At 36.1% G+C, this 23375-nt stretch overlaps 3 protein-coding genes across 3 annotated transcripts; 2 read left to right on the top strand and 1 right to left on the bottom strand.

The window, feature by feature from the left end:
- Positions 1-7687: 7687 nt before the first annotated feature.
- gtf2e2 (general transcription factor IIE, polypeptide 2, beta) lies at positions 7688-18593 on the bottom strand. Its single transcript, XM_043243931.1, has 8 exons — positions 18425-18593; positions 17608-17771; positions 11076-11167; positions 10512-10619; positions 8916-9098; positions 8480-8573; positions 8234-8349; positions 7688-8101 (listed from the first exon to the last, which is right to left on the bottom strand). The coding sequence occupies exons 2-8, from the start codon at positions 17768-17770 to the stop codon at positions 7982-7984; spliced, it is 876 nt and encodes a 291-aa protein (XP_043099866.1). The 5' UTR covers position 17771; positions 18425-18593; the 3' UTR covers positions 7688-7981.
- Positions 12868-16207, top strand: smim18 (small integral membrane protein 18). The gene is made up of 2 exons (XM_043244071.1): positions 12868-12994; positions 15383-16207. The coding sequence occupies exon 2, from the start codon at positions 15384-15386 to the stop codon at positions 15594-15596; it is 213 nt and encodes a 70-aa protein (XP_043100006.1). The 5' UTR covers positions 12868-12994; position 15383; the 3' UTR covers positions 15597-16207.
- Positions 18594-18850: 257 nt separating the features above from the next.
- qdprb.1 (quinoid dihydropteridine reductase b, tandem duplicate 1) lies at positions 18851-21760 on the top strand. The gene is made up of 7 exons (XM_043243959.1): positions 18851-18997; positions 19214-19306; positions 19455-19551; positions 20190-20330; positions 21059-21167; positions 21251-21334; positions 21454-21760. Exons 1-7 carry the CDS (start codon positions 18905-18907, stop codon positions 21554-21556), a joined length of 720 nt encoding a protein of 239 aa, XP_043099894.1. The 5' UTR covers positions 18851-18904; the 3' UTR covers positions 21557-21760.
- The last annotated feature ends 1615 nt before the right edge of the window (positions 21761-23375 follow it).

The following is a 23375-nucleotide window of genomic DNA, read 5'->3' as shown; positions in this document are numbered from 1 at the left end:
AAAGATTGAGATATAAACATGTTGTGTTTAAGTATTGATGTGCCTACAGGCAAAAACAACTCAGTGTGAGAGACGATTTTGTCTCCATATCGCAGTTGGCAACCCGTGTGTGTATGAGTGTGTGTTCTGTTTCTGCAGTTGGCAGCTTGTGTAAAGCAGATTTTCTTTTTTCAGCTCATCAAACTCGATGTCTTCAAGCGTCTCGTACATGTCACCTCGCAAACATTTTTTATTCTGTTAACCCTTTGTTGGGTGAAAACCGCAGAGTACGGTTACATCTGTGGAAACGACCGAGGGCCGGGGACGGAGGCGTGCGAGTGGGTCAGCTGGTGCTCGTAGCTTATTGGTTTAGGCTCTGGGACAGTAATTCAAATGTCACAGGTTTGATCCCAGATAGCGGGACATGTGAATTAGAGCATTACTAAAGGATCTTTATCTCTATTGGCCCCTTGAGCGAGGCACTTAACCTCACGGCGCTCCCGGCCAACCGGCCCTGCCATTAATGTCCTTTATGTTGCTTTGGAAGAAAAATATCCGCTAAATAATCATTGGTATGTGTTTGATTGAAACGAGATTGAAAGATTGCCTAGATTTTTCATGAAACGGTGTTCAGGCCCATTTCATTTTTGTAATCTGATGTACTTCAGAGTAAAACGTGGTACAGAATGAGAAAAAACATCGAGTGGGACTGATCGATTGGATTGTAAATAGTGGCCGTTATATACCAAGACGGAGCCAGATGGTTGGAGACAGGGGGGGTTGAATAATATTGGTGACATCAGCTGAAAAGTTTCTACTTTCTGGGGAGTGGGTAACATGCACCAGTGAATACAGCTGTGTTCACATTCGCAGTGATTTAATCTCCGGAGGTCGCTGAGTCACCGTGCTGTTGGTTTCTTTAACTCTCATTGGTACGGTACCATATCCTGGCTGATTTGCAGAAACACTAAAAATGTAGGTATTATGGAGATTTCTGTCCACACGTTGAATCGACTCGGACCCAAAAATTCGCTGTGATCACTTGTAGGATAAGTGAAGGGTATAGATTAAGCTCGCGTGCTATAAGTACGCTGAACATCTGTTATCACTTTGTAAATCTCAATTTGTTAACATTACAAAACATCTTGCAAGCACATTGTAGTTTGGGTTACTTAAGTTGTTTTATAAACCGAATATATAGAGCAGCCCGAACTAGATCCTACCGAGGCAATGGTGCTGCAAGATTATGCTCTGTGACAAGGAGTTTATGATTCGTACACGTTTTCTTCATCAACGTATACGGAATAATTTTATCCAGCGCTCGGCCTTAACCATAAAAAATCTGCAACTCCCGCATTAAAAGTGTGGAATGTTGGACACTTAACTGCTGCAACTGTTGCAGCTTTGCTTAAGTGTCAGGGATGAAGGGACCCCGAAAACTAGATGAACGATGAATGATGAACGATGCGCTGTAGCCTTGTTGCTGTTCTTCTCTGTTGGGATGTACGTGTTGAGTGGAACGGCTTCCTTCTCGAACAAGGAAAAAAGATGCAGGGCGGGGCTTGATGTTGTCTGTCGGGAATTGATTGGAGCGTTGTTGTTTGTTAATTGCCACGATTTCATGAGAAGTGACAGGTTGCTGGAGGGGAGGAATCGTTTCCCAGTCCTCGCGCCAGTGCACGTCAGCAGAGAGTAGACGCCGCTGCGGGGAGGGGACGTTTGGGCTTTTGATTAAAGATTAAGACGGTACATAATTTAAAAAATGTATTATAATGACAGCGATGTGAGCAGTGAAACTCTGCGGCATCGCGTGGAAAATATGAACTGTCAATTTCCATGGTGATTTTAAGTACATTTAATAGGTGGGATTTGTGTTGCATCGTGAAGGTGACCGTACGGAGTGAAGACTATTTTTAAAACATTTCCTAAGCCTTCACAAACATCTGTTTCCTGATTTTCATTGAAAACAGTTTTAAGTGGCTATTGCCTCAGCTAAACAGTGCTTGTGTGTCCTGCTGTCAGGTCAAGTATATTGAGTTTGTCACCCGCACAATAGGTCCAAAAAGGAATGAGAGGTGCAGTATGACAGAAAATGCCATATAAAATTTTCTCTTGTAAGGAAAACAATAAGCAACATCTGCACCAGTGTGTGTGTGTGTGTGTGTGTGTGTGTGTGTGTGTGTGTGTGTGTTACGGACCCTGTAGCGTTCCCACGGCATCTGTTCTGCTGCAGTTTGATAGAGAAAGAGAGACTGAGAGAAGGCAGGAGAAGTATAATGCAATTTTGGAATATATGTAAGGATGCTACTATCCATTCAGGCTCGCTCCCACCTAAGTGCGTACGATGTGAAATGAAAGATAAGATAAACACAGCAGGGCAGCCGCAGGTCAGAGGATTTGCCTCTCGTGGCATCTTTTTCAGAAAGGTCACATGTGTCCGGGTGAGATTCCTGCTGCTAAGAGATCTTTATAATGAATCTGGATTAGACAGGGTCAAGGGATCCCACCACCAAAACTCATGAGATTTTAAACAACTGAAAAATGCTAGCTTCTGACGTTTATTTATTCTATTTAATTTTTTTTCATGATACACTGAGAAGAAAGCACAAACGTCCTCTTTTATGCCACTGTTCCTCTTTCACTGGCATGATGAAACCCGGGTTTAACAGGAATCAAATATTTATACGTCATATATTATTTAATATTTATAAATACGTTTCCAACCACAGCTGTCGTCATTTACTAGCATTTGTACATCAAACACTCCTGATTGTATGATTCCCCCCCCCAATGTTTCTTTCTTTCTTTCTTTCTTTACATTAGTCACAAGTTTTATGAATGCTTCATGATATCAAAAGTCCTTTTTGATCTGAAGAAACTGATTTAATGCTAGGTTTGCTATCAGTGTTTGAATGATAGGCCAATACTTTGTGTCAGCATATTATTAGACTTTTTTGTTGTTGTGTTTGATTTGCATGAACTTTATTTTTTTATTTAATCCGTTGGAAGCATAAATCCAACGGATGCATACGAACCCCAGTGTTTATGTCAGCTCGTGAAAACACCCTACTCACAAAAGTGACACGGACACACAGGTTCCCATGGAACTGATAAGAACGGTCGACAGAAACTGGTTCAATAATCATTTAACCCCCTTCAAGTTAATCCCGTTTTGATGAGTATACTATTGACTTCTTAGTATACGCACGCATTTGTACCAAGCGCAAACTTCTTAACAGCAAAACGGCAACACTGCCACCAAGTGGACACGAGACGCGCGACGGTCGCAGCCAGACTGCCGATAAAATATCAACAACCGTTTTCCATAGTGATATTCGGTTTTTGCACAGCGAAGCAGATTCTTTTGGGATAGCTTGTTTCTCGATCACAGTTTTAGATTGTATCTGGCAGTTCAAGCCTCGTATTGTACATGAAGTTAAGGGCAGGTCACAACCACCCGGATGTCATAGCTCTTAAAACATTTCCACCATTTCCTATAATGGAATGAATTGTTAGTTCATTATGACTAACGGCCTATTTTAGAAGCAGGAAGGAATATACACACGTGAAGCTTATCAGCAGAATAGAATAGAGCTATCTGTGCGTTTAAAGAGGGCAAATAGTGTGTGTGAAAGGTTGAGGAGGAAACACCCGGTGTCAAAAATAGCGCCCATTATATGCAAATTATATATCGTTCTATTTTGCACAACCCTGCAGGTATTTAACGCAACCCAAGCCAATTTCTGTAATGTGACTGCACTTATAGTAATCTATCTCTCTATTTTAATCAGCTTTTTTTATTTGGCCAGTAGTAGCCTAATATTTGTACGAATACATTTTAAAAATGATATTTAGCGAACTGTGCATAAGAACCACAATAATTGTGAGAGCGATTAGTTCCAAAACAATCTTCACGAAAGCAATGTCAAATATAAGCTATCCATTAATCAAAGTTTCTCTGTTGCTGTCTAAGATTATGTATATGCGTGATCATTTAGCAAATTTAAAAAACCACCCATCATAAATTATTCATCAGTTAAGTTGATTAGGTCATTGTCATCACTGACAGACTCTTTAAGAGTTTTTCTTTTATAGGATGAAGACACCTACTGGTTTGTTTCGTGTGTGTGTGTGTGTGTGTGTGTGTGACTGCATTGCTATGCTAGCAACGTTGCTGTGGTGATTACCGGTGCTTTGTGCCCCAGTATTTTGGGTTAATCAGCTGTAGGATTGTTGGCACGGTGACTAATGAGGATGAAACCCAGCACTGACAATATTTGGTATATTTTTTTTGCACTGATTTTTGTCGCACCTGAAAACCATGAAAATAAGAAATCAAAAGGCACAAAGGCGCCAAATTAGCGAGGTAATACAAATGTCCGCTTTACATAAAAACGTATGCGATGGGGTTCATTAATTTGTATTATTATTGGTTTTCGAGCTTAAAAACACGAGAAACACGTCATCAATAACTGAATGCGTATGACGGAAGGGCCGGTATAGCGAAAAGCGACCTCTGTGAAATGACAGACCACTGTCAACAAGCTTGAAGTAAAGTTTCCATTTCACTTAGTGATCTCAGAATCAGAAAAAATAAAAATAAACTAGTGAGAGAGAGCGAAATACAAGTGAAAATACCATCTGATGCTTTTAGACGAGCCATAAAAATGACAGTGGATTCAACAACCGTTATTACAAAGTCCAATTCTCCCGAAGGACCAGTGTCCACCAGAGGCAAACTGAGGATGTGACGGTGCTTGATGAATGAAAAGGAAGGAAAGTGAATTGTAGAAGGTTTTGTTCCAGTTGAAATGTGCTTACTGCAGGTGCCACGGTGAAGTCTCTCCGCTGACTTCTCCTTCACCTTCCTCAGACTTTTGTACATGTTTGAAATAAAAGACTGCTTTGGGCAATATAAAGGTATTCAAAAATTCAGCCGTTTAAAACCTAACATCGTGCGACATTATAATACACACGTGCCATTTGTATAGGCCATAACATAAGAGCTTGTTACACTTCTTTCGTGAACCAAGGGAGGTGAAGCTGGACACCTTTAATGAGTGCCTTGGAAAAGGAGTTATGTCGCCATTACCCTTTTTACTAAAAAAAAAAAAAAAAAAAAAAAAAAAAAAAATCAAAGCCTTTTCTGTTTTCTGGCCATCACATTAATGAGGACTGACTGTGGGGAGCGAAGAATTCCTTTCAAAAACAAATGGAAATAAGATAAAATGCACACTATTGGGAAAGTTCAACAACAAAACCTATTCAAAAATAATCAGAATAGACAGCACCAGCATCCAGGGACATAAACCTTGTGTGCGTGGTACGAGACGAGATGTGTTTCTTGTAATTTGCCCTCATGTGGTTCCACACTTGTAGGAAAACAAAAATAAGAAATAAAGACCAAAATCAGCCGTTAAAATGTACTGGTATGAAGACAAACAGATAGATGAAATGAGTCTTTGTGTAAACGAACTCTAACTCTGAGCTGCAATTAAATACATTTATGAATAATTAAAGACGTTTTACCCATTTTGAAAGACTTCAGAAATCATTTAGCAACTGAAGAAAATAAATAACGAATACTCACACAACCTGACAACCTCATCCATACCAATACATTTCTTTACATAACAACGAATCCTCCTCTATATAAACACAAAACACTAAGAAATCCTAAACACAACCACAGTACACGAGGACGGTCTCCAGGCTCTAACAGATGGAGAAACATAACTCCTACTGATTTATTCATTTTCAAGACCGGATCCATAAACAGGGCTCCAAAATCCAGTAGGGATCAGCAAGCACCAAGGTACACTAATTTTCAGTCACGTTAATGTTCCCCTTGGTAAACCCCAGTAAGTGCAGTTATCCAAAAAACATATTCAGTGAACTCAGGAACGGGCAGGAATTTCATTTTGATTGATTAAATCACACATAATAAACTGGAGATCCATTTCCATAATTCTAAGGAGGTAAAACCGATATATTGTTGCAAGCAGGGAGAAATAATCGACTAGACTATTGTGAACGAGCACACAAGAACGTCAGGTTTTAACATTTCAGTAATGATAAATTATCTTTAAAATTATTTATTTTCTTCTAGGCTAATATTATGACAAAACAGTCCAAACAACAGGCTGCGAAGCAATTGGGTTTTTTTTGTATCGAGTCTGGGCCTTGAAAATTAAGACTCTGTATTATATGAAACCTTTCAGCCTACACGCACATTATCAATTTGACACAAAGCAGAACCCTTGCAGAGCAGTCACGTGCAATCAGATCCACCATTCAAAACCCGCTGAAGACATGAACCGTAGCACACTCACATTTATGCATGACAAGAGGTGCCTAGCAACAAGTGGTGTTCTGATCAAGAGCATCTTTATTTTGAAAATACCGTTTTTTTCTTTCTTGTGTCAGAACTGATTTAGTGTAAGATCATTCGCTTTTTATAGACTGTAGTTAATTATATAGTTAATTCTCTACAACAAAGATACCAATCAGTGGACAGATCAGTAAGTGATCTTTAATGAATAAACAACATTTTGTGATTACTGTTTTTTTGTGATAGCCTAAAAATAAACATTTACTCAACCTGCAGGCCATCCAAGTAGATGTTTGCGTAGAAATTGCAATGTCTCAAGTCCGTCAATTAAGTAAAAAAATCCCCAAAAACGTCATGTTCCTGAGAAAACAAATCCATCATCAAGGTATTTTAACTTTAAACCACTGCTTCTGGCCAAAATGCATTTGCCATAATCCATGCAGTACATAATCCAAAACACAGTCCATAATCCATAATGCTTCCTCCAGTTGTCGTCTCACATCAAAATCCAATAACGCATTTTTCAGGATTGTTTTTGCATGTAAATGGACCTTACATGCGGATTTTTCTGTCCTGAGACAACTTTTTCAGAGAAGAAAGCCTTCTTTTGAACGACAGACTTTCATTCATTATATTGTTTGACCGTTATTTCTATTATAGCCAGAAGCAAGAGTTTGGAGCTTAAAAATTATTTTTTTTTTATGACAAACAGCTTTTTGTTTAACAAGGTGTTAATTCTTCAAAATTAGGGTCATATCACTAATTATTTTAGGACAAAATGATTCATCTAAGTGCAATGCATAAAATATTTTTAATGTTAGAAACATCTTAGAAGTGCTTCTAAGGACTGAGAGAATCCAAAGCATTTCTGCTGTTTTCAATCCGTGTCACAACCGGAATTATTAACCGAAATATTACAATGACATCAACTTTTTGCAAAAGTACCTAAACTACAAAAAAAGCTATATTATCAATTGCTATAATACTTACAGTATTTTTTAAATGTTATTTAAATATATCCACTAATTACATTACTGACAAATCTAAATAGAATAAATAACATGGTTGTGTTATTTGAGATATAGATTTCAGTTTAGAAGAAACACTGTTCTTTGTCTGAAAAAAAATCCAGAAAATCCAGTATCCCAAATGCGAAAAGAAATTCAAAAAGAGATACTTTTAGTAGCAAAACTGTTTCCAACACTGATAATATTTATAAGTATATTAACCTTTTTTTATTGCAACAATACTTCACAATATCACTGTTTTTTCAGTATTTATGATCAAATAAATGCAGCCTTGATAAGCAGGAGCACCTTGCTGATCCCAAACATAAATATATTAATACATAAATTCAGTCAGAAAGGAAACGGTTTATGTGGTTTGATTGCTCTTGTTTAATCTTTAAATCTAAAAAAAGAAGAGCTTAGTTGTCCATTGTTAAAGAACTAGCAAAAAGTAAAACATAACAGTGGAAGGAAATATTTACAATCCGTTCACATTCGTGTCACTCAGTACAGTTTTAAGGTGTGTGTGTGTGTGTGTGTGTGTGTGTGTCTGCATGTCTTTATGGTTTTGGCAATAAGACATTAGATCAGATATACAAACATCACACAGATATCAGTCTTGTCACTTTGAGCCTTTAAAGCTGCGTGTGTGTGTGTGTGTGTGTCACTTCTTGGAGGGAACTCCCTCAGAGTAGTCCTCCAGAACGCCATTCAGATGATCATTATGAGTCTTAAACCGTCTCTTTTTCTGTGTTCCAGGTTTCTTCCTCTTCTGAATGGGTGCCTGCAACAGCCAATCACAAATCACGTCAACCTCGCGGCAACCGTTTACACCCACGCAAATATGCGTGAACCAGCCAATCTGGAGTGCGTTTTGTGTTTGTTTATCTGCGTGTGTGTGAGAAACCGAACGCACGATTTTCTTTGGTCCCGTCTCCTGCATGGACGATATGCCCTGTTTCTTCAGGTACTCTTCGATCTTTTCCTCATCTATGGAATCAACAGGAACGCTGCGCCACAGCTTCTGAAACTCTACAGAATGAACGACACTGACATTACAGCAGAGAATCTCCACCTAAATGACCAGAACGCTTCTTCCACTACAGGCAGTAACCGTCAGATCAATATTAATCACCCTTCAATAATAATGATGCTCACAAACCTTCATCAACAATAAACTGACAGTGTTTGTCATTGTAGAAAAGAACCTTCTTCTTGTCTGGCCTGGTCACAAATATGATCTGATCCCCAAGTGCCTGAACAACAAAATGAAAGCATTTCAAATCATACTGAGAACTACACATTAAATACAAAACAAATATTATATTATTAGGTGCTAAAAAGACCATCTGAAAAACAAACAAAAAGAATAAAAGAATAAATACAATAAAAATAATAATAAAATCACAGTACATCCGTTAATGATGCCTCAAAACAATCGTTAATAAATAAATAAATAAAAAAAAAAAATATATATATATATATATATATATATATATATATATATATATATATATATATATATATATATATATATATATATATATATTATAATTAAATTAATTAATAATAATGATGATAATGTTCTAGCATGTTACCTTTATAGCCTTGGCCGAGTTTGGCAGACCCTCTTCAACATCATCTAGTAACACTCCTCCTAGTCCCAGCTGATCGTGTTTGTCCAGTAGTCTTAGCAGAGCTTTCTTATCCTTCAGATGATATTTGGGTTTAAAGGCATATTTCCCTTCCCGCACATCAATTTTAGGATTACTTGCTAATGCCTGGGGGGAGAGAGGGAGAAAGATTTAGATTTTCATTTTTGAATGTGGCTCTTGCCCTTGAAAAGGGAAATTGCGTTTGTACAAGGCTCAAAGGAACATATGATTTTGATTGGTCAATCTGTGCTCAAATCAATGGCATTCTGTGGTCCAAACAAATTGTGTTATTTGATTTATATTAACACATGGCCCCAGAAAGCATATGTAAATCACCCGAGCAATTCAAGTACCACCTACACGCAAAGCATATTTCAACAAGTTCTGCAATCAGTGGAAGTCCAGCTGCTTCTACAGACAACATGCATTACCATATCTATAAAAACAAAGAACAAAACAAAAACAAAAAAGAATAAGGAAAAACTAAATCAAGCAATTAACAAACATTAAAAATAATAAATGCAGATATCACACCAATTTATGGAGTGCTTTAACATGTGCTCTTGTTTTCTGCCTGTACTTTATTTTTATTGTAGATATCAGGCAAACTGAAAGCTTTCCTTTCGTATGGATATCTGTAGTCTTCAGGACAGTGGTGCAATACGAGATGCTTGGGTCAGTATATTGTTTTATTTCCTTATCATTGAACATATCAATTTAACACTTCACTTATCTGTAACAGTGATGTCAATGAAGAATCTTTATTTACTGTATTTCTCAGTAAAAAAAAAAAAGTGATATGTGTTACTAAAATGTGATTAATTAGCACATCAACAATATTGTGTTCAATAGTGCCAAACATCCTATGTAATTCATGTTTGAGTTAAAGGTATATTAGCTAGTGTATTGGAGGATGTGATGATCTATGTGGACACACACAACACACAACACACACACACACAAACACAAACACAAAAAATATCCAGTATTTAAAGGGTAACGTGTTATTTAAGGAACTGAACACTGGTTAATGAATGTTTTAACAAAATTAACTATTTAAAAGTGGGTGGAGGGATTGAGTTATTTAACACACTGAAGAAGGCCTTGGGCCAAAACATTTGTTATTCTTCCCTATAGGCAAGAAATCTATAATAAAAATAAATAAAATGTGCAAATCATGTGTTCTTATTACCATATCACAATCATTTTAATGCCTGAAATTAACTGATTAACATTCATAATAGTGAATAAAAAAGGCCTGGACATCAATTTGAATATTCTATCATTGAACTGATTTCTACACAAATGTGTTGAAAACTCATTTAGAATTCTGCAGAACTAGAACTTGTCTTTTTCTTCTAACATAAAATAAACCCCCGGCAGGGTTTCAGAGGAAATGTGTTTTATTTTTACTTGACTGTTGTGAATTAGGCAGAATATTTTTTGTTCATGAGATGTTCTCATGTGCCTATAAATACAAAAACAATTATTAATTCATGAGACCAAGTGTCTTTCTCTCATGCCCACACACACACACACCTCGCTCATGAGCCATTGTTTCTGCTTCATGCCGATGTCCAGCAGCTTGGTCTCATCCAGAATTTCATCCAGAGTCAGATGATGAGTATCACCTCTCTGGTGCCTGGTCTGGAAAAGACGAGAGAGAGAGAGAGAAACACAAAGAGATGAGATGCAAAAAGAGAGTTTAAATGCGTCACAGCTACATCTGTGTATTACAGCCTGGCAGCCTTTAATTACTGTCATGTTAGAGAGAGTACATCATTTCACTTTGGGCAACTGCCAAGTCTGACAAAAAAAAAAAAAAATTGCTTGCGATAATATGAAACAACTGTAACATGAGTCTGACAAAGCATATTAGTCACAGTGCTACATTTTTCCAGTGTTTAATCAGGTCAGGTGGAGAAACTTGTTAGGAGAATCCCTTTTTTCTGGGTCATCTACCAGAAATCTCTTCCTTAGTTAAAAGAAACCATTGCACTCAAATAAGGATCAGTGTGATGTGCTCTAATGTGAGATGGGACATTATCATAAAGCAATGACAACTGAGAGACACTGCAGGAAATGTCTGTGTTTTTGCATTACCTTCATATAGTTGACGATGCGGGCCAAAACTCCAAATTTGTATCCTGAACTCCCAGAAAGTGCTTTGAGATTGAAGGAGCCATTGCTGGGATCTGAACGATGAGCAGAGAACAAAGACAGCAAAACAAGAAGAGGTAAGAGGCTATAATAAGTAAGTGCTGCAACTAATAGGCTATTAATGCAGAACTACTATAATCTTTTCAAACAAGAACTAAAGTAATAACACACATGCTGTTTTCTAACACAAAGTTAGTTTCTGGCAGCTATATTCCACACCATTTACAATTATTTCTGCTGTCAGGAGACGCTTTCTCGCTAAAAACTAAAAAAAAAAAAAAGAGTGAAATGAAAGAGCAAAACAAAATGGCAACAAAATGTCTATTCTGACAAAATGAAAAGAGAAAAAGCACTCTGGCCATTCAAGACCCCTTTATTCAGTGGTCTGATGTATTACATTTGACAACACTTTCTCTAATGCAAAAGAAAACAGATTTCATCTGCATGATAGCAAAATAGATAGCATTATAACAACAATAACAGAGCTGTACTGTTATTAATAACGGTGAAACAGTTTAAAAAGAACTCTAGGTATAAATATTAAACATCAATTTCAGAAACGTATCACTTCATTTGACTTGTTTGCTCAGCCTGTTTGTTATTGCTATGGATTTTGTTTCATGATATCAACAGCTGCACGCTATGTGGAATGATAGTTATTTATGCATTCTTAAGCATAAGCTGGTGTAAATTGTTCATGTTTATCATTTTGTCTGGGTACATTTTTTTTTAGCAATACCATGCTTATTTGATGATCATAAGTTGTTATATAATCATGTTGGTAATTAAGCATAAAATATATGTTTGAATTTGAGGATCTATAATCTACGAGTGGTCTGTCACAGAAATTGCTTTCAAGGTATTAAAAATATATATATATATATATATATATATATATATATATATATATATATATATATATATATATATATATATATATATATATATACTGTACTTAATATACAGTTATTATAAAAACCATATTACTTAAGCAGTTATTTTTAATATATAAATATAAATATTTATATACATCTTTGGTTTCTAAATCTACTACACCACAAAATCATATTTACCAGAATTGTAAATAATGAATTATTTAAAATACTGCAAAATAAGAGCAAAGTAACACTTTTTCTGAGAAGTCCCTGCAGGTTGTACACAAAAATAAACACACAGCACAACCAGTACAGTCTAGCTCACAAAAAAAAAAAAAGCTGGTTCTTTTAAGAAATTGTTAAAAACATGCAGTGGTTGTGAGTGCAAGTTCTCATTACTTTCAGTGAGGCCTTAAAATCAAGCAACTTTTTACGCACTGAAGGTTGGTGAAACAAATCATAGATGACTGATTGCTTAAAAGAAAACAATGCATTATCTAAAGATGCTATTTTATGCTGCGTCTGAAAGCTGGAAATGCTGCCTCAGTGTGCAGAAGGAATTAATGTATCAGAATCCTATCAACATGTCACATTCTGCCCATCTGATCCATTTTTGAAGGATGCACAGATGTATGTATGTATGCTCTAGCATCACATCCTCTTCTTCCTCCACACCCTGCTCTCAAACCCTGGCAACTGGAGCGTAGCCAGTCTCAGCCGCATCTTGGCACTGACTCATGAATGATTCATTGTGTGGGCGGGAACTAATGCTGAGAGCAGATGCGTTACGGTAGGTTGGATGGCTGACGCTTTGAATGACAGGACAGCCAGCCAATGGCGTCAGAGCACAGACTCAGAACAGCCAGTGCAACACACGGTTCCAGAATAAGGTGGGGCAGGGAGAGAGAGCGTGAGCGGCAAGAAAGACAACACTGAGACGAGCAAGAGGCTGCTCCATCACCCTGCATCCCAGACACTCACACCCAGGTACGTCCTGCTTTTATAAAATCACACAACTCATTGCAAAATTAAACTATATCATCACCATCTCGGTTTTATAAAAACGTCAGTGGATTTCTTTAGTAATTGACTCTTCATATTGAAAATGTGCGTGACAAGCTGTGAGACCAGAAGTAAAATGCACACACATATTCTGACACAAACATATTAAAAGGAAATCCAAACATCAGATCTTGGTTGGGAACGTTACTAATAGACACACATGCAGAATCAAGCTTACTGTGCAATTCTACATCATTACTCCATAGTATCGAATTGACTGTGCACTGAAAATGTAGCAAAAATCTCATTTATTAGTGTCTATAATTCTTAAAAGAGACACTAGACTTGAATGAAATGGTAGCATCATACTAAAAGATGCTCGGGGTGGGGGTCTCTGGAGAGCAGGACAAGCAGAAGCCATCTGTCTGTTTCAGATGAGACTCTGTTTTCTACGAGGGAGTCTACAAGAGTTAATCTAAGGTCACAAGAGCAGGTCTTTAAAAAAAAAACAATTTAATAAAAATTAAATAAAACATTGAATAAGTGAAGGTGAAATAAAGTTGAAATCTCTCTGGAGATGGAGGAACTCTCTTCTGTGAGTCATGGTTGGACCGAAAGTAAAGCGCATGTGCACAATCAGACACGCATGAGGAATGCTTTCACATGGCTCATGTTACAGTTAACCTAATTACACCTACAATTGCATTCCTGATGTGCACAGATCCTGCTTAACGTGACATATGCAATACAGAAAACCATAGATCATCAAAATTAACTTCAAAAAGCATACAAGAACATTAAATGATCTAAGCCTAAAGCTACATAACAGAATGTATTGTTAGCTTCCACTCTGATCTAAACCTACACAACACACACACACACACACACACACACACACACACACACACATGTCCACTCAAGCAAACTAGGTCAGCTGATTCATCTCAATTCATTTCTCTAGTAGCACCACTGCATTTTGCATACTATCTGCCCTACATATTATACAAGATTAAGATTAGTCCATCCCAAAACATTGTAGACTAAAAGTCAGAGAGATTAGTTTTTGTTTTTTTTTATATTTAATAGGGCTGGGCAATATATTATGATATATTAATGCACATCTCATCAGTAAAGCTGGTTCTTTGACTAGTGGTAAATCTCCATCACCTGTTTTCAAATGGAGTGGCAGTTAATACAGAGCCGTAGATCACTGATGCGCTACGCAATACTAATTAAAGAACCGTATTTACTGATGAAATGTGCATATATCGTGCGATATATTGCCCAGCCCTAATATTTAATTAGTATTTTATTTGGCAAGATTTAAATAGTGAATTGATTGGATTTAATGCTAATTTGGCATTAAATACACCAAATTGACAGTAAAGATGTAAAGATGTTTTGAATTTGCAATGCACAAAAGAAACATATGAATATGAAGCCATATCATTCATATTCATATCAATATGAAGCCGCACAACCATTTTCAACAGAGATGATAAAACTTCTTGAGCACCAAATCTATTTAAATGATTTCTGAATAATCATGTGACACTGAAGACTGTGATAACAGCTGCTAGAAAAAATCAGCTTTGCTGTAACAGGAATATATTGTCATTTTGAAATATGTTAAAAATAGAAAAAGTTTACTGATGTCATTTCTTTTATTAAATGAATGCAGCCTTAGTATGCGTAAGAGCTTTTTTCATAAATATTACAAAATTAAACTCTAAACCTTTGAATGGCAGCATCATTTCCAAATGCATGAACCAAAAAAAAAAACACTCTATTAAAATAAAAAAATGTAAAAAATTCAAAAGCATTAATACAAAACAGTAGGTTTCTAGATGTCCTTTTATAAAATCACTTACTGCTTTTTTACTGTTCATCCAAATCTACATGTTTTACAAGAAAACAACCAAATGATCAGCTAATGAATCTTAAGTATTTCCTGAATAATTATTCAGATTTGGGGTTAACCTGATCCCAATAAGACTGCAGACTGAGAGTAAAAGAAGCACAGGTGACAAGGGTGATCAAACTAGAATTGAGCTCTCTTTACCTTAACATGGTGTATTGAAAAATCGAAACTAATGCTGCAAGATACTAGAAAAGAGTGGGTTGCAATGTAATGAACGAAGAGGTCTGACTGACAGCTAAAGCACTGTATGAAAAAAAACTGAGACTTTCAACGTGCTCTAATGTATGTCCTCTTTCCATCAACACCACAAAAAGCACAAAGCAGAAAGAAGAAATTGCCATTCAATCTGTCAATCATCCTGCCTTCATCTTTATTCCTACCCACACTCAATCTTTTCCCCATTCCTCATCTTCCTCTTTCATGACTGACTGTGTTTATTGTTGTCTCTGCAGTATGAACATGTCCAGCAATTCTGCTCTGATCCAGCAGATCTATCCCTTTCACGACGGCTGGAATGTTGCCTGCTTCATCATCCTCCTCCTCTTCATCCTCACCATCCTCTCCCTCGCCACGCTGGCATTCCTCTACGAGCTGCTGGACTGCGGCTGCTTCACCAAAACCAAAACCGTTCGTGACCTGCGCCGCCAGCGTGACGAGGTGGTTTAGTTGTAACCATGGTGACAGCGGACACAGTCTCCATAGGAACCACAACAGTAGATTGGTGGAAAAAGCTGCAGATTTGGACGGAGCTCTTCGCCAGATTGGGGTCCCTTAAAACACGCCAGACACATACAGAGACAGAAGCCCTCTACTCCCACAAGCTCCAACAGCAACAGACAGCGCAGGTGTCTCCAAGGCTTAAAATATTACATGAGATTTAGACCAGAAAGATGAGGGGAAAAAAAAAAAACGCGCTTGTATGCTCATTGTCTCCTTATAGTCTGCATTCGGTATTTGAATACTATTGTGTGATGACTACATAAAACTGTTGTATTTTTTGAGGTCTGTTTACATGGATTTTCCCCTTTGTGTGGAATGACAAAGTTTACATGTTGGTATTATAAAGTTATTATTCTAGATTATGATTCTGCTACTTAAAGCAAAGAGCACACACTACATTTAAAGTAAAGGCAATGTTTTTAGGAGAGATTTATTATGTGAATAATAATAGTTCTATCAACACCGAGAAGCACATTAAAGGCCGATTGTTGCATCTTTGCAATGCCTTAAAGATTGTGTGTTTAAAATGATATAATAAAAATATTATACAAGCATGAGAAATGCGTGTTTCCCATCAGGGTCACAGAAGATATCTTCAGCTGCTAACAGTGCTTTTAAATCTTTCTACAAGCTCAAAAATGTGCAGAAACGGGCCTTTGCTCGACTCTGATCACACACAAGAACTAGACTACAACTTTAATGACGCCAATATTTCTGGCCTTAAATATACAAGACACCATGAGAGCTAGAGATAAACAGATTTTTTTTTTATGATATTCAGAATTGTCATATCGCTGGTTATTGCTTTGATTAACATTTTGTACTGATACTTTTGGTGGGACTCGACAACAGTATGTTTACAGTTATAGTCACTTTTTAAAATATATAGTAGGGGTAATTCCTCAATTTTAAAAATAACATATATATAACTCTAAATGTAAAACCCAAACGTGGCAAATATATATATAACAAACAACGGCTATCATTAGTGTTATGCTACTATTTTTTTATTTTTATATTACAAAAATTATCTTTAATAATTAAATCTGTTCCACGTATTTGTTAGCAAATATCCAATCAAAATGTATTAGTCTGTTCTTATATACTCCTATATATATTTTGTTGTAAACTGGCTCGCACCAAAATCCTCGTGGACCTTGTGACTTCCAGTGCTGTTGAGCTACAGGTGTTCCCGAAACTGAATCCCAGATTGTGGACCTTTCCTGATCCCTCCTCCTCTCTACATCTCGCTTCCTAGCATTACACAGCCAAAAACTAAACAACAGTAATAGGCAAAACACTGAAAATAAAGGCCAATGAAGAAGATTTTGCCAACTGTGGCCCGGCCCAGGACAGTCCCTATATCACAAGCTTTGTTTGGGTGATAACCCACAAAAAAGTAAATAAATCCTGTTGGAGCTTGTTAGGCTCACTGGCATGAATTAAAACACGCTCAATGTCACTTTAGCTATTTACACTAAGGTTTAGCTTTTAACAGGATGTTAAGTGAAGGATGTCTTATTTCAAGCGGCTTCAGCTACTTTTTTATTATGTATTGGAAATGTTTGAGCATCTTCCAAAAACATAAGTGCAATGGTTTAGAAATGCTGAAGCCATTTAAATAAAGCTAAATATTAATACAATAAATTTCATCACGGGGTCGGTACAATTTTAAAAGTGTTTTTTTTGTGTAAATGCATCCCTGCGACGGCAAAGCTGAATTTTCAGCAGCCATTACTCTAGTTTCAGTGTCACACGATCTTTAAGAAACTATTCCAATATGCTGATTAGGCAGCTGAAAAGCATCCATTATTTACTAGAAGATCATAAATAGTTAATATGTTCTCAGAAACCATGATTTATTTTCTTTGACTCACGGTTCAATTCTTTGATGAATAGAAAGTTCAAAAGAACATCATTTATGTGGAAAAGAAACAACATGCGTCCACTCTCTGACCTGTGTTGTTTTTGGAGGATGACGAGCTCTCTTTGTCCGGTTTGCTCTTTTTCTTCTTGGAGGATCCAGAGGCCTCAGAGGTTGCCGGTCTCTTCTCAACTACAGGAGTGGACAGAGCTCTCTTTTTAAAGAGCTCTCGCTCTCTGAGCAGAGCTTTATCCATCCTAGAGACACACAAGAAAGTCAGTCATTTGACTGTTTAAATGTATTTATATAAATTGAGATTTGTTTTTATGAATTATGAATTAGTACACTACTAAACCACGACACCTGAAAACATCACAATATACTGTACATAAATCAATGCACTATTAAACTACAAACTGAAAACAGAACCGACAATGGTTGCATTTATTTATTTTTAATAACTATAGTACAAATAATAAAGTCATAATAATAATCGCACGGTCTCCATATACAGGGTACATGCGCTGGCTGTTTTTCATTTAATATCTGGTAGTTCAACTAGTTCATTTAAACAAACACTTTTTTAGGTTTGTAAAGAATTGTGATATGTATATATAGATAGAGGAGGATGTTGACTGTAAACCATAACTTTCATTTCTCGTCCAGTAGAGACAGTCTAGCAGAGATATTTGAGGCCAGATGAAAGTTTAGCCACCTCACACTGAGATAAATAACCCATTTATAGTACACTCCGAGCATATATTAGATATCTAACACGTTTAACCTTTTATATTTAAACGACATTTAATATAAGTAACAAAAACACAATATCCGCAACACGTTAACGGTACATCAAATAAAACATGCAGCAACACATCCACAAATTTAATTAAGTAGTTCAGAGCATTACCTGGATATCTCACTGCCTTCCCTCTCAGAGAGAAACAGTTAAGCTAAAGCCTAAATATTATTTCCAGTGACCATATGCTGTCAACTTATTGAAGAGGTTAAATGAGGAAGCTTGTCACTGAATGCTAGCGATGCTACGACTACATGAATTTCCTGCGGAAGAACGAGCTTCTTCTTCTTTGTTTTCGATAGTGATTTACACCCGAGTACACTGCCGCCTGCTGGTCAAAGAATTATTGCATCATTTAAATTGCATAAAATGCTAATTTACTGATATTAGTAAATATTTTCAAACAATAAACATATATATAAAAAACTTATAGTTAAAAAACGACTGGTAACTTTATACAAACAAAGTAAAATGTTTGAAAAAACAACACAAGTAAAATTCAGATTGCGGCTCTCCTCTTCACCAGTAGGAGGCGCATGCGTCGTTTTCTTTCCATAACAAGTTTCATGTGCTTCTGCAGAAAGAAACAGCATGGCAGCTACAGAAGCTCACAAAGTGATTGTTTACGGAGGGAAAGGGGCTCTCGGATCTGCATGTGTGCAGTACTTCAGAGCTAAAAACTGGGTAAGGTGTCTCAACCTTTAAGACAGCTCACGTAATTGAAAATAAATTGCTCTCTAGTGTGCCATCAGACATGCTCCATGGGTTTTAGTGATAATGTTAATTATTAATTCGTTTGTCACGGCGTCTTGCATTTATCTTCGAATATACATTGATTGTGGCTTATCATATGTCAGTAAGGTGGATAACTTAATTTCGTATGTGTTTTGTAATTTACAGTGGGTTGCCTCTATAGATCTCAATGTAAATGAAGAAGCCAGTGCCAATATTACAGTGAAGATGACTGAATCCTTCACCGAGCAAGCCAGTCAGGTAGGTACTTCCGTTTTTTGACTATATAATTGTCCATTAAAAGTTTTAAAACTAAGAATGATAATTGTCTAATTCTAATTATTCATGAAAACGTCTTATTGTGTTGTCTTCAAGCACGTTGCGTCTCTGTCTTTCTTTTTTTATTTAGGTGACAGCTGATGTCGGTGAGCTTTTAGGTGAAGAGAAGGTCGATGCCATCTTGTGTGTGGCTGGAGGTTGGGCAGGCGGCAGCGCCAAGGCTAAAAGTTAGTATATACATAATAAATACACCCACAGAAGACACACATTAATTATGACAGTGGTCCACTCTAAGGTCTCCCTCTGTCAAGGCCCTTTATATGATATGTAATACACTGTATACACACACACACACACAAAAACACATTCAAATATATAACAGAAACTGGTGTCAAATATCTATTTATGTAAAAACATACACCATTTATGTAATGTAAAATCAAATAATGGAAGTTGAATAGTGATTGTATGTTTCAAACATTTTAATTCAAGTAGCCTATATTTAAATCTCTTAATGATATTGTTAAAAATAGCTTAATTAATATTATTATTAATAATAATAATAAAGTACATTTAAATGGTTTTAAGTCATGGAAGTTTGCTGAAGCCCTATGGTTGATAACCAATGATTTATGACATGCTAAATCTCGACTTAGTCCCATTTTAGTGTAAAGGCATGAGTTACACTCTGTACAAATGCATTCACATTCTAGCTGTGCCAGTTTAATTGTTCATCATCAGTGAGTTCTTCTCCGTTCGTGACTGTATTGTCCCAAGGGGGCGTCCTAAAGTCTTAATTCTTTTCTTTTCTTGAACATTTTCAATGATGTTTATACTTTGTATAAATGTGCTCTCTGTGCCTAAGCTCTGTATAAGAATACTGATCTGATGTGGAAGCAGAGTGTGTGGACCTCCACCATTTGCAGTCACCTAGCAACCAAACACCTGAGAGAGGGGGGGCTGCTCACACTGGCAGGGGCTAAAGCAGCTCTGGGTCCAACAGCAGGTGTGTATGCTTTTATTTAATGCTTGATAGTATCTTTAATAGAAAGCTATATCTGTCTATCTATCTATTTATGTCAATTGTGTGTGTGTATATATATATATATATATATATATATATATATATATATATATATATATATATATATATATATACATATATATACATATATATACATACATATATATACATATCCACTAGGGCCTCAGTAGAAATTGCATTTCCCCCATCAGGCCCCAATTAACCAATCCGAAATACAAAATAAAAGGTTCTGTTTACATAGTAGTTTTAATTGTGATATCATTTTGCATAAGGTATTTTGGTATTATTACTGATAATCGACTGTTGTTTTTGTTACCAGTGATTTTCATTGTAGGAAAAAAAAAATTGTAGCACAATGTTTCTCAAATGATCTTCATTTATGTTCGATTTTAGTTAGTTTATTTGTAATAAATCTTATTTTAAATCAAATAAAATATTTCTTTCTAAAGCTAAGATTTTTTGTGTCTACTTGATACTTTCTTATGTAACACAAGAATGGTTTTAAGTAATCTTTTGTGGGTAATTGTACAGCCAAATTTAACTTGTGATTAATGAAATAAATTGACGCATCATGTAATAATTCTATAAATGTTAATCAACTGACAGCCCTGAGATATATATATATATATATATATATATATATATATACACACACATGAATCCACGCGTCTCTCTCGTTGTCACCGTAGGATGCATTGGTTATGGTATGGCCAAGGCAGCGGTACATCAGTTGTGTCAGAGTCTGAGCGGCCCAAATGGTGGACTTCCTCCGGGATCTGCTGCAGTGACCATACTTCCGTAAGGAACGACAATACAAGAGCTGGTTTTCATTCACGCAAATGCTTTTGTTTTTAATGACAACTAATAATTACTACTTTTAGAGTGACTTTAGATACACCTATGAATAGAAAGTTCATGCCAGATGCTGATGTCAGTTCCTGGACACCACTCGAGTACATAACAGAGTAAGTATGTGTGTTTGGGAACATCTGTAGTATGTTTTTACAGGTTGCATAGATGTGTGTGTGTGTGTGTGTGTATGAGGGTGGGTGAACAAAACCATTAAGTGTTTTCTCCTTTCTAGGCTGTTCTATAAGTGGACAACGGGAGAGAGTAGACCTCCGTCAGGTACTCTGATGCAGCTGGTCACTGCAGGTGGAAAAACGGAGGCTTCACCAGTCTTATGATTAATATGACGGATGCCAATCAAATTCCTTTAAGCCAAGCCAATAATCCACTACTGCATTAGTGATGCTTTTTATCCTATTGCCTTTTTCTTTACATGTAAACACCAAAATACTGTAAGTTGTAGTTATTTAAATTGGACGATTGCATAAAAAGTCAAAGATCATGTGTTGTGGGCGTGATGGCAAAAAAAATCGAAACTTTTATTCTGATTCATTCAGCGTCTTTTTTTTCTTGTCACGTATCCTTGTCACAGTCTGAATCTTACCATATGGGGGCGCTGACGATTAATTTAATTACAGCTTCTCCTCTGGGTCCACACAGTCAAAAAAGTAATTATGTTATAATCGGACTAGAGTAGTGAGTCAGCATTTAAAAAGAGCTTTTATTAAGCCATGCACTTTTTCTTTTCTTTTTCTGTGAAAAACAGGTATTTATTTAGAGGTACTAAAGTGTTGCCTGTTTTCTCTTTATAAACTGGCTTTTATTGTAACAAAGCACAAGTATAAATCCTTCGTGAGTTGTTTAATTTTGTGTAATTTAGATAAAATGGAAAAATGATAATGGGTTCCTGAGCTATTACAAGAGATGCACTTGATGAGGGAAAAAAAGCCATTAAACTAATAATGGTTTATTTTGCAGAAATTACGGAATTGAAACCATAGAAAAAAAATAATTGGTAAAAAAAAAAAAAAAAACTTTCTATAATTTTGACATTTTCATAGTATTGCATAGTATCTCTCCTATATAATAATTAGGAACGACACAAAAACACGTCACAAATGTTGTCTTGGGAGAAACAAACGAGCTTTACAGAGATGCCTTGTTATTTGCATAATGCATCATATCATTTGAGAATGAATGATATTAAGGAAAGTGTTCCTTGAATTGAAAGTACAGCTTTCTCCCTAAATCAGTGCTAAACATCCAGATGAGTGTTGAGAAGTGCTGTTTGCTGCCTGGAAAGTCAAGATCATTGGTGTCCAAAAAACCGGGAAATTCTGTCGTTTACGCAGTGTCGTGTTCTTTCAGACACATACTGCTGTATTTTCCCATCTAGGGATTATAGCCTAATCTTCAAAACTGACAAAAAAGCACAAAGTACCACAAATGTAAAAAAAAGTATAAGTATAACATTAAAATGAGTGAATGTGAATTGCGCATTAGTTAAAGCCATGATAGCTATTTCTAGACTCAAATGAATGTTATTTATTGAAAATCCCGTCTGCTTTAACTCTCAAATGTTGCATGAGTATGCATATTCATATTTAATGTCACAAATCAGAGACACACCAGAACAAAAGTGCTAGTTAAGGGGAAGTGTATTTATCTTCTGCAGCACAAAATATAATTTACCGTTTTATTATACCTTGTTATTATTTTTTTAACTTTATGGTGACATTTATAATACAGTATATAGGTTCAGTAATATTTAAAGTGACCATATTTTGGGTCATGAATTTTTAGTGAAAAAACGCTTTCATTTTCCTGTAATATGGATTTATTAATAAACATTGATTTGGTTTAAAGCAGTGTGTAGTGCTAAAGAATGAATTTGCATTTTTATTCAAGCCAACACAAAAAAACAAGTTTTCCCAGATCTGACCGCATAAGAAGTGGGCGGGCAATATGCTAATATTTCACGCTGACGTCATTAGGTATCATGAAGTAATGATTATTCCTTTCATACCATGTATCAGTTCTGCTTATATTAGTACAGATTGTAATTTTAAGTTGTATAAATGGACATTTGTACATAGAATGAGCACAAAAATAATAACATTTAAACAAGTTAATTTATTGTGGCCTAACAAAAAAAAA

The sequence above is a fragment of the Puntigrus tetrazona genome, chromosome 1, assembly GCF_018831695.1.
Source record: "Puntigrus tetrazona isolate hp1 chromosome 1, ASM1883169v1, whole genome shotgun sequence".
Taxonomy (NCBI): domain Eukaryota; kingdom Metazoa; phylum Chordata; class Actinopteri; order Cypriniformes; family Cyprinidae; genus Puntigrus; species Puntigrus tetrazona.
The sequence above is the reverse complement of the archived record's forward strand: the minus strand, read 5'-3'. Positions and strand labels throughout refer to the sequence as shown.

Excerpts from the sequence above, each read along its gene's own strand:
- smim18 (XM_043244071.1), top strand. The coding sequence starts at position 15,384 with ATGAACATGTCCAGCAATTCTGCTCTGATCCAGCAGATCTATCCCTTT.
- qdprb.1 (XM_043243959.1), top strand. The coding sequence starts at position 18,905 with ATGGCAGCTACAGAAGCTCACAAAGTGATTGTTTACGGAGGGAAAGGG. Across the intron at positions 18,998-19,213 it reads ACTTCAGAGCTAAAAACTGG|TGGGTTGCCTCTATAGATCT; the intron begins GTAAGGTGTCTC and ends TGTAATTTACAG. Across the intron at positions 20,331-21,058 it reads AGCTCTGGGTCCAACAGCAG|GATGCATTGGTTATGGTATG; the intron begins GTGTGTATGCTT and ends TTGTCACCGTAG.
- gtf2e2 (XM_043243931.1), bottom strand. The coding sequence starts at position 17,770 with ATGGATAAAGCTCTGCTCAGAGAGCGAGAGCTCTTTAAAAAGAGAGCT. Across the intron at positions 11,168-17,607 it reads ATCCTCCAAAAACAACACAG|ATCCCAGCAATGGCTCCTTC; the intron begins GTCAGAGAGTGG and ends CTCATCGTTCAG. Across the intron at positions 8,350-8,479 it reads TCAGTTTATTGTTGATGAAG|AGTTTCAGAAGCTGTGGCGC; the intron begins GTTTGTGAGCAT and ends TTCATTCTGTAG.